At 36.7% G+C, this 12,021-nt stretch overlaps 1 protein-coding gene across 34 annotated transcripts in view; it reads left to right on the top strand.

Moving 5' to 3' along the window:
• Map2 (microtubule associated protein 2) overlaps window positions 1–12,021 on the top strand; it is a 279,474-nt gene that overhangs the window by 198,841 nt on the left and 68,612 nt on the right. For all 34 annotated transcript variants that reach the window (XM_037210313.1, XM_037210310.1, XM_037210312.1 and 31 more), the window contains one exon: window positions 10,132–10,416. In XM_037210313.1, coding sequence (XP_037066208.1) covers window positions 10,155–10,416 — 262 coding nt within the window. In that variant the 5' untranslated portion in view covers window positions 10,132–10,154. The remainder of the gene's footprint in view (window positions 1–10,131; window positions 10,417–12,021) is intronic.

Here is a 12,021-nt window from a genome sequence, read left to right as displayed (position 1 = left end):
GTCAAGATGTGCCCACGTGTCAACTAATGTCAATAATGTTATAGGGGTAACCAATCATTCTCTGTTTGGGATTTGAAGCCCACTCTACAGACAGGAATGCATGTCTAGTACTGTGAGCCTGATCAGGAACCAATGGTAGGTGGAGCCATAGGCCTTAGTAGGGAACTTAATATGGTGGCTAGCTAAATTAGCACAGCTTCAAACTGCTTTTGAAATATTTATGTTTATATTTAGAAAAATTCTACTCAACCTTAATCAAAGAAGCCTTGCTTTCCCATGATTGTCAATAAATGAAGTAACTCATAGATTCACAAGATGCTAAACATAAACAATGGCTGGGTCCTCAGCCCTAAACAAAACATTTATGCTGTCCCCTCTCAGGCTCAGTGGACACTGCAGAAGAAGGAACTGAAAAAATGTAGGAGGAGAGAGACAGGAAGAAGAAGTGCAAAAATGCCATTTTCTGGGCAAAACATGATAATTACAGTCAGGAGCTCACAGCAGCTGCAGATACCTGGCTCTGCACATGAGTGGGCAAGCCTGTCTACAATTAGGCATGGGTAGAGGAAGGGCTCAGGGAACATCACTGCTGAACTTATCTGATAGAGGTAGAGTATTTTAACTATTTTACAGGGACAGGTGGAGTCACTGCCTTGTTGTTTAGTCATCAATGATCCCACCAGGCTCCAAAATGTAGTTCTAATCCAAGGGTCCTAGATATCACCCTGATTAAACTAAATGGGGCTCAAACACAGCCCAAAAGTCATGAATCTAAGAAAGGGACTGGTAGGCAGGAGCAAGGCATGAAGGCATAGGAGAAAAGTAAGATTAGGTAGGAGAGAGAGTAATAAAAAAAATCCATTATATGTGTGTATGAAATTGTCAAAGAAGCAACTTTTTAAAGAGACAAGCTAAGATGGAATGATAAGAGCGAGGCTGAGAGAAAGTGCTCTTTCTCATCATTGACCAAGACTTTATCTTCCAAAAGCAGATCCAATTCATAAGAATCATAGTTTCCAGATTTGGAATTTATTACATTTTTATTAGAAGTTTACATCACCTTATTATTTTTTCCTGTGTTTTTAAGAACTGTCATTTCCTTCTTCAACTTTTAGAATCTTGTTTTTAAGCTGAGTACCACATTTTGTCATAAATAACATGGCCTCTAAGATTACAGATGCCATAACCTCCAGGAAAGAAATGCCCAGGGCATTTTATCCTTAGGGGTTGACCATTCTTTTTGATAGTAGCAACCTTATGAACCAGCCAATGACTTCCCCTCTTGAGGAGTTAAAAAGCTCCTCATCTCATGGTGATGTAACACCCATGGCCTATAAATCTCCTTTGGAGTATCTGTAATTCTATATGATTTTCATCACATTTGTACCCAGAGAAGATTTGATTTTTACTGTGTTTTGTTATGTGATACTCAACAGAGGCTGACCGTCCTTGGATCACAGTTGATGCTGGGTATCTTTGAAATGAAATCATCCACTTTCAAAAGTCCAGTTTATAATTTCCTTCTTAAGCTTTATATCCTGACTTGTACTAGTTTAAAACATTATTAAAGTCATGATGATCGAACTTCAACATTAACAGTAGTGATATGGAGATCAAATCTTATCTATTCATTGCTTCAGTAGTTCATTATACCCTTCAAGTTTGATGCCATGTGTAAGTTGACCTATTTAGTAATTTGTAGAGCCATGATTCAATCTTAGTTTTCTTGTTGGAGACCTATTATTTATCTCAGTGCAGAGAACTAGCATCTAAGTGCAAACCCTTAATTAAAAACCATTAGTAGAGCTAGAGTTCTAGACTATAGCATTTAGACTTTATTTCTGAGAGGTATTTGATCTTCTGTGTGTATAGTATATAGAAGGGCCTAGACATATTACACATTTGTGAAATATATGTTGCATACCAAAGTCACAGTAGAAAACTCATTATTCAGTTTGGGATGATGAGTTACATTGGATAGTGTGGCAGCATTTAGTGAGCATTTCCAGCCTGCTTAGAATTATGACTCATTTGTATTATCCAGGTTTAACAATAACCTAACACTGGGAGTTTTTATATTCTATGTCTATCATCATCAGAGTTAATGTCTTCTGTGCCCACTAACTTTCTTTATACTAATTTTTAATTAGCGTGGTGTGTGATGAAGAATGAGTCATCTGATAAAATTGTAGGTATTCTATATTCAGCCTGAGAAAAGCAGAAAGGATCCAAAACAAATACCCAGGTTTTCAGCTTCATATTTTTCATGTCATTATGAACATTAACTTTGATATTATGTGGAAGACAAAGGGCAGCAATTTTGGGTTTTAAGCCATTTATCAGCAAATGCTTAAAGTTAGAAACACCCTTCGAATACATAAATATGTGCTACATGAAATTGTGATCAATTTAGAGATCAAACAAAGTTTCTCTTGTGTAGTACTGGGATTGGGTAGTAACTGTACGAAGCATTATTGAGCCTCCATGAAAAGAGAAGCAATATTCATTTGCTTGATTCTGTTATGAAACTGCTTGTTTGATTGTTTTGTTCCTCTCTAGATAAGTAGCAGAACAAAATTATATGCCCTCTGTTTGGATTGAACTGCATGCTTCATGACTGATAGGGCAGAACGTCTCAAAGAAAATGCCCTAAAGTCCTTGTGCCAAGGTACTATAAAAATTGAGACTTGTCTGTCTTAATCTGACACATAATACAGTTTTCCTTTAGACTTTCCCAGTTTCCTCTTTTGCCAGTTCCTGACAGTATTTAATGATGCCTGCTAATAATTATAATTGATGACTAAATATTTTGTACTCTTTCCAATATTTAATCCAAAGACAAACAATGAAGTACATGTTTGTACAGGAATCCTAAGAGGAAAGTTCTAGTCCACTTCATCCCTTTTAGCACATACATCTGAATTATTCAGCACATTCAAAATCATCTACCACACGTTCGCACCGAGAATCACCTCATTCATATACAAAGCCATCAATCAGTAAAGAAAATTAAGCAAGTATACTTTAATAAGCTAATAGTGAATGCCAAGTATTAGGCAAAAATAAACACTCTAATAGCAATTTGAATATGTTCCCTAGTCTGTCCATCGTTTTACAACATGGACTAGTTGTCTTGTCATAGAAGAGGGACAAATTTAAAAACAAAATTCCTTCAAGGTATTTCTACCTCTTTCAAGTATATCTATGTACAAGTTAAAAATTACCTTATTCCCTGTAAGGTAGAATAAAAACAATCTATCTCATGATTAGACTCTATCAACTTATCATAAAAGTTCTGGTCAATGGACATGAAAAGCACCTCTATTTGTAAGAATGGTCATGTGTCCTCTCAGCATACTTGACTCCACCCTTTTCTTTGGTCACTCTGTAGCGATATTTCCTCTCTGAAATTTTGCCCCTCACTGCTCTCTCCTGACATGACTGGCTTGTCTGAAAACACTAGTCCTCAAAGCTTTGTCACAGTCACCAGTAAAAAGATTAATTTGCAAGCCCCGCCCCCAGGGAACTGAATTACTACCTCTGTTTTAGAGGGGGGGGGTGTTGAAAATATTTGAGGATGCATTGAAATGGTTGGTAATCTAAGAGCATTTCATTTTCATTATTTTGAGACTTTTTCCTGAGATGGGTTATAATACTTTATTGTGGGGATATTTCTAAACTCTTATCTCATGCTCTGTTATATCCACTCAGTCTTGCTTGGGTCTCTTCATTTGTTCTACTACACGTGCTTTAGATGGAGTTAGAACTTCAGTTGCTTCTCCTCCACCATCGTCCACAGCTCCAAAATGAAGTTCTTTTCTCTTCAGCTAATGGTGGCCAAACATCCATCTCTAATGGAAACTTTTTTTCTCGTGTTTGCCTCATGGTTGGTAGTTGAAGACTAACTCAGGCAACAGTAAACAACTATTTGAAACACATGTTATGATACCTGCTGGCTTTTACTTTCCTGTAAGTTATCAGTTATGTATATCTTTGACTAACCTCTTTTACACTTGGAAAGGAGGGTAAGGGAAAACACCAAATCATTAAGCAAGTAGGTAGAAAAACGAGAAAGTGGCATCTTTTTCCATAAATTGTCATGATTTGAATCTTACCCCTGGATTTTCTTGGAGAAAACAGTCCTTGGTAACCCAGAAAGATGTCAGAACTGTTTGGAGGATTGTCTTCTGTTGTTTCTACTTTCCTGTTTCTCCTTAAACAATGGAGGCAATGTGACAGCTGTATCCTGTTTTCTCGTTTCTACACAGTCAAAAGACATACGAACTAAGGAACCACTTTTTCATACATTTTATGTATATATGTTTCATACATTTTATGTATATATGTTACTTTTTCTAAGGAACAGATAATGAAGGAATCATCAAAGCATACACACAAGCTTTTTCATGTGCAGGATCCAGCCATTTTGATAATAGATGCAGGGGCAGAAAAACACTCTGTATTTTAAACCAGGTGGTAAGTGCAGTGTGTTTTAATGTGCACATCTAGTTTCATAAATAATGAAAACCTGTTAATCTGCCATCACCAACATAAATCAATGGTCATTTGTCAAAAATTGTCATCTAAAGTCATCAGCAATATTTGTGTGGAAAATGATTGAATATTCCAAGAAAGATGAACAAAACTATACTTTAAAACTAAAAATTTTTTCTAGAAAGCACATTTTTCTGATAGAGTATGCTCAGCTATAATCTATCTGAACAATCTAATTATTAAAGTTTAACACAAGCTTTTCTATAGAAAAGACTAGTTGATTCTGTTTTGTGTCTAATACACTTTTTGTACATGAATAGAAATTTATCATAGGGTAACACGTGACTTTCTCATAAAAATCATGACTTAAAGTGTTAAAAGTTAATGTGACAATTATTATTCTCTTATTATATAGCTCCTACTTGATTTCAGAAAAGATTTGATAAATGTTACCAATTAGTCATCATAAAGAACCAATAGCAACAACTTAAAAATGGAAGAATGCAGGAGGGAAACATTAAACTCTTGACAAAGAGAATGTGGGATATATAGATAGTCTGATAAACTAAGAATTATCAGAAATAAGTAAAATATATTATTTTATTTCTAAATTTCAGTGAAAGTTTTCTTATTGTATATAGATCCTTACTGCAAGAGTCAATAATACAATAAAACAATATTTAAATAGTAATTTATCATATTTAGAGACAGATATTTGGGCTGTCTGTGGTCAGGTCTAATTTTTTTTCTCACAAACACAAAAACATGAATCTTTTTATCACATCCAGACAGATACTTGAGCAAACTGGTCAAGTTTTGAAGCACAGAGTGTAATCTTAAGCCTAGAAAAATGTTAAAATTGGTATTTAAATATAAGATAATCTCAATACTGTAAAAAATTTTAAGGAACAGCACTGATAATGGGAAGACCTACCCATAAGCCACAAAACTACTCTGCAGGGGCATATATATTATTTAACATGTTAGATTAAAAAAGTCTAAGTAGGCCAGGCAGTGGTGGCACACACCTTTAATCCCAGCACTCAGGAGGCAGAGGCAGGTAGATCTTTGTGAGTTCGAGGCCAGCCTGGTCTACAGAGCAAGATCCAGTAAAGGCTCAAAGCTACACAGAGAAACCCTGTCTCAAAAACAAACAAAAAAAGTCTAAGTAATTGAAAATTGGAATACATTTGCTTTAAAGTCATGAATTGAGTTTTTCTTGAGTTTTTCATCCAACTGTTTCCTTGCTACCCTAGTTTGATTTTTCTTGCTGTGATAAAATTCTGAGCAAAAACAACTTGGGGAGGAAAGTGTTTATTTCTTCTTACAACTGACAGAATGTCATCAAGAAAAGCAGAGGCAGGAACCTGGAAGTAGGGACAAATGGAAGCAGAAACCATGGTAGAATGCCGCTTACTGGCTTGCTTCACCTTTGTTGCCCCGCTACATTTCTCACACAGTGTAGGTCCTTCTGCCCTAGGGTAGCATTGCCCACAGTGAACTTGACCCGCTTACATCAATTAATGATCAAAAAGATGCCCCACAATCATGCCCACAGGTCAGTTTTATGGAGGCAATTCCTCAACTGAAGTCCCATCTTTACTACTGTGTCAAGTGAACAGTCAAGGTTAGCCATCACAAGTCCACCTCTTGGCAACTTGAAACACAAGTAAAATGTGACTTCAGAACTTCCATTAGAATTTAAGTAAAATGCTTCATCCCATTTCAATAATCAGTTGTGAACATAAATTAGCATGATCCAATAGCATCTTCTTTGATGCAAGAAGCTCCCTCCCCCAAAGCAGCAGCACACTTTTTCAATCCTACTTCCTGTCACAGTAGCTTTGTCAGTATATGAGGACTGACACTTAATAGACAGACTACACACATTTCAAACTTAGGAAATGTCTGAGGAACCCACCATTTGTCATGTAGTTGGGTAATGCTTTGTAGGCAAGGACTTTGATTTATTTGCAATGATGGTATTGAGTGAAATTAGTGTGTGAGGTAATCCTTCTTCCAAAATTAGTTTTTTTATTAATTTTTAAAAGATCCAAATTTTAAAAGATTAAACACTCAGAAATTTACAGTGTAAAATGTTTAGTCTCTTAAAAAAAAAATGATGTGAGTCTTTAAAGTAGATGACAACTGAAAAGCATGCTGTCTATTTAGATACTGGTCCCTTAGTTAAATGTGAAGAGTTTTTGTTCACTGAGAAATTTGTTCCAGAGAGTCCTGGGAATGAGAGATGAGACATAGTCAAATTTAGCTGAGAGCTGTAAGTAATTATCATGCTGTTATTTTGACTATCAAGAACTCCCAGGTATGTAAGAACTATTGATGAGTGGTTTTTGTTTGTTTGTTTGTTTTGTTTTAAAGAGCAAAAGTATATAGTGCTTTTACAGACAACCCAATTTTGGTTGTCAGCACCCACACTGTGTAGCTCACAACCACTGTAATTCCATTTGTAAGGGTTCTGATGCCCTCTTCTTGACTCTGTAGTCACTACACTTACATATGCACACTCATACAGAAACAAATGCATAACCACACATCAGTGTCCTTTGGTTTCTAGATAAACTTCATTTCTAAAAAATAAGTAAAATAAAAGTTTAGCTCTTAGAGTTGAAAGTACACTACAGACTTACATATTTCCCAGATCCTCTTAGATATGCTAATATATAGGATATTAGGAAACAGCCACTGGCCAGTTGTTTTGGGAAACTTTGCATCATCATATCAACCTGAAATGGAAATACCAAGTAGCATAGGAAGCAACTCTGAGAAGGTTCAAAGTGTGCACACTTGTGTGGAATAGCACCTCTTCCACTTCAGTGAGTGCTTAACCTGTTATTTCCTTCATAAACACATAAACCAAAATTAATCATTTAAAAACATCAGACATTTTCAGTAGAATCCAATTGTATGGTCTATTTGAATAGGACTCCTCAATCCAGGAGGTCAAATCTTAGAAAAATCTAGAGATGAAAATTAAATATAGTATAGTATCTCAACTAGAACCCTGAAAAAGACAAGCAAAAAGATTCCAGCTAATAATGTATAAATATTGTTTATTAACTATAATGTGTCATATTAGTGAAAGACACTCAGAATTGAAAAAATTGTAAATGATGAGTTTGTGGAAACTCTATGCTTCCTGTCCATTTTTTTTTTTTTTTACACATCTCAAAGTGTTATAAAACACAAAGCCTATTCATTTTTCAGAAAGATACATTAGCAAAGCCTGGACTTCTGTATGTAAGTTTTTTCCTGTATTCACTATTTGCTCTTCACACACACACACACACACACACACACACACACACACACACACACACACACAAAGAGATTGGGCCAAAGAAAAGTATGGAAATTTTGATCAGGAATAGTAAAGGACATTGAGGCACACAGAAATTCGGATGCTATGGAAAACAGCTCTGTATCTAGAAGGTGACTATTTGAATCTGGATAATTTACTTCATCTCTAAGATGTGTGAAGATACTATAACAATTTAAAAAACACAGTGTTTATATTCTTCTATCAGGTAATTTGATATTTGACTGGTACGTGATGCAGAATGGAATGGGGGGGGTAGAATGTTGCTGGATCACCTTTATAAAATGGGCACATTTAGTTTCTCATATGTACACAGAGGGATGTTAGTCCTGAGGGTACATTTTCCCATCAGGTTCCATTCTGGACTATTTGCCACCTCTGGGCATGCTTATTCATTCCTTGGTGATAACTCAGGACAGATTTACAAGTAACTCTAATTCATGTACTTGACCAAGTTTCCAAGTTCCTGTTATTTCAGCAGAAATTGTAGAAAAACAACTTAAAATGATTACTTGTAATGACTGGTGGTACAGTAAGGGGTGGGCTAATTATAACCATAACAAATGTAACTATTAACTTTTCCTTTGCATTATTTGCTTTAATTTTGTAATCAGTCACACTAGGAATAGTTGGAAAAAACTCTTTGGACCATGAAGTTCTTTGCACGTTGTAGGTGATATAGATACTCCTAGTTGGTACATGAGTCCTTCAATCCATGTTTTAAAAGCTAAGCTCTGTATATGCTGTTTAAATACGGTTTTATGGAAGATAAACAGAATACTTTTGGAAACAATTTGGGAGGCTCTCCGGTGTTATAATTAGTTGAGATGAGTGGACTGGTCTCCTTATTTTCGATATGAGTAAAAAGCATAGGAAGCAAAGAATAGCATTGGATTCAGAAGCAGGTCCAACAAGATAACTCAGCAAGTGAAAGTGCTCGTTAGCCAACAGAGACAGCCTGACAACTTGTGTTCAGTCCCCAGAAGCCACATAAAGGTGAAAGGAGAGGGCAGGCCAACTCCATAAAGTTGTGCTCTGATATATACAAGAACACGCTGACGCATGCATGTATACACACACACACACACACACACACACACACACACACACACACACACAAATAATAAGTAAATATAAATTGAGAAACAAACAAGGGGTTCTTGGAAATCTGGTAAGAAAGCTTGATCCACAGCAGTTTAGTTTATATGTGGGATCTCTAAACAGCTAATAGTAAGAAGTAGGTTCTCCCAAACACGGCCTTGATTTGTTTGGAAGTCTTCACCTTGGTTACTCTTAAAAAAAAAGTAGTGCTCTTGGTTTCCATTAGAGAGAGTTATTACGTATGTTGTCATCCATTGTGTGGGAACGATAAGCCATCAATAAGTCTACATCACCGACTAGAGCTTTCCAAATGGAGGGGTGAATCACCCTGTCAGTTACATCTCTAAACTTAGTAGCATCCGCATGGAAGAGAAGGTCATACGGTATCTTCCATTCACTTAAGGTTAAGAAAATGCCTCCTCCACAGTGAATCCATCCTCTGCTGTAATTCACAGCTTCCTCGCTCACGACAGCACCGTAGCATTTTCAGATCCTACTTGACTTAGTAGTGAAATGAGATCATTAAGCACAACGTAACTCTAACACTATTGTTTTCATTTTTTTATCTGTAAGATTTGGGCTTGTAGAAAAATGTCAGACCCTCTTATATTATAGGTAGAGTTAAGAAATGTTTATTGAAAAATTTAGTGAATAACCTTCATTCGTTACATCAGAGTACTCAGAAAATTATATCTAAGTGGCTTGACGTGAATACTTTTGAAATGAAAGTACTGGCCATTTTCTCTTCAGGTTCTTTTGGAAGTTGTATTTTTAAAGGGTAGTTGAGTTTATCTGATAATCTAATATCCTCTAGACATTCCCCTTCCTGCCTTTTTAAAATTTTTCTCATGCTGCAAATTTCCCCAATGCACAATTCTTTGACTAATGCATCAATATTTAGACTGTATGTCAAAGACATTGGTTAAGATGGGTCCTGAGGTATGGTTGTTGTTGTTGTTATTGTTGTTTGGGGGGGCATTAAAATATATATGATTTCATGGAACATTCCAAAAATTCTTTGCAAAAGCAATGTAAAGGTAAAAATTGTGTTGGTAACATGTTAATTTTTTTTAAGAATGGTTATCAATAAAGTAAGCCACTGATTTGACCTCAAATTTTTCTCTACTTTACTACTGATGCATTTTTAGATCAGGAGATTGCCCAAAGTGATAACTAACACACACACATTCTGTCTTCAGGAGACAGTACAAAGCTCTGAAGGATGGCTGATGAGCGGAAAGACGATGGAAAGGCGCCACACTGGACGTCAGCCTCACTGACCGAGGCAGCTGCACACCCTCACCCTCCAGAGATGAAGGACCAAGGCGGGGCAGGGGAAGGGCTGAGCCGCAGCGCCAATGGATTTCCATACCGAGAGGAGGAGGAGGGCGCCTTTGGGGAGCACGGGTCACAGGGCACCTATTCAGATACCAAAGAGAACGGCATCAATGGAGAGCTGACCTCGGCTGACAGAGAAACAGCAGGTAACTGAAAGCCGCCAGGATTTCTTTGTGCTTTGTAGTCCGGTGACTCTGAAAGTGAATTAATTTGCAGCAGCTGGTCCTTTCACTCTGCAAGGACTGGAGTCTGGTCAGGAAAAGTCGGTGCCCTAGCAAGTCAAGCATCAAACCCCGTGGCAGTTAGCCTGACTTCCCCCAACTTTGTTGTGGTCTTGATCTTGTTTCTCACTTTAATTTTTACTACCCTAATCTTTTTAGGCAAATTCTCAGCGTATGTACATTTTGCCATGAACTGTCAGTGTTTTAACCCATTGGAGAAAAAAAATAACAATGCTTTGTTCTTATTACCTTGAGTCACATTGGGCCTAAGTCCAATGGATTGATTAGTAGCATATTTCTTTTTAGTGTAGAAAGAACTGTGAACCATCTCATCAGCCTTCCAAAGAAGCAGGAGAGAGGAGAAGGGAGATGAGCATGCATGTTCAAATATAGAGGCCTTTCACTGTTTCTCAGCTTTCTAAAAATCAATACCCTGAGGATTAAAGAACAATATGTTATCACTGAAAATTTTTACTTTTAATCTTTATTTTGTTTTGTGTATATGAGTATTCTACCTGCATATGTCTGTACCACATGCAGGCTGTGCCCACAGAGGCCAGAAGAGGGCATTGGATGCCCTGGTACTGGAGTTACAGATGGTTGTGAACCACCATGTGGTTCTGGGAATAAAACTTGGGTCCTCTGGGTTAGCAATCAGTGCTCTACTGAGTGATCTCTCCAGTCCCCAATATAACTAACTCTTGCGTACTTCTTTCTAAAGTACTCTCATTGATACTATCCTAAATGGCCCCATAAGTATAAAGTATAAATGAAAAGAAACATTACCTTACAATATAGCATTCTTCATCAACCATTTCCCCTTTTGCTGATATTCAGAAGTTTATCTATTAGAACTTACAGTGGATCGCTCCTTCAAAAGCCTGAACAAACTGCAAGTAGTCGAATAAAGAGGCAGCTGCACTGTCCCCTTCAATCCCTTACTTATTTGAAGATCGATTTCTGTGCCACATCAATTAAACTGTGATGTTTATCCACTATACACTGTGGTCAAAACCTTACATATAAGGTATGGGGGTATACTCAGTGTTAGATCACATACTTAGCATGCACAAGGTTCTTGGCACAAATTGTGTGTGTGTGTATACACGTGTGTAAACATGTATATACGTATATATATATATATGCATGTCTGATTTTAATGAGGAAATAGTGAAGACATTTTAAGTGACAGAAGAAAATTTATAATACACAGTATAAATTTTTAAACACAAGTTTAGTGGGGTGTTTTCTACATACTAAGTGTTGTATTAGCTTCCACACAAAATCCTATGCCCAGACTCCATGGATCCAAGGGTCTCATGGCATTATGACCTCTATTAAATTAATTTGCATACAAATCATGGGTTGTTAAGTGCCAAATGAGAAGTATAGAAAGGCAACATTTAAAAGGGATTGTTTTTACTTAGGACAAATTTTCCCAAATGTGTCCTGAAGTGCCAAATAAATTTCCAGGGATATAGCAAGATAGTATATCTATTCAGTGAAGTACAGGGTAACTTGGTCTGCCAA

The sequence above is a fragment of the Peromyscus leucopus genome, chromosome 13 (genome assembly GCF_004664715.2).
Source record: "Peromyscus leucopus breed LL Stock chromosome 13, UCI_PerLeu_2.1, whole genome shotgun sequence".
Taxonomy (NCBI): Eukaryota; Metazoa; Chordata; class Mammalia; order Rodentia; family Cricetidae; genus Peromyscus; species Peromyscus leucopus.
This window is presented reverse-complemented; position numbering and strand designations above follow the sequence as displayed.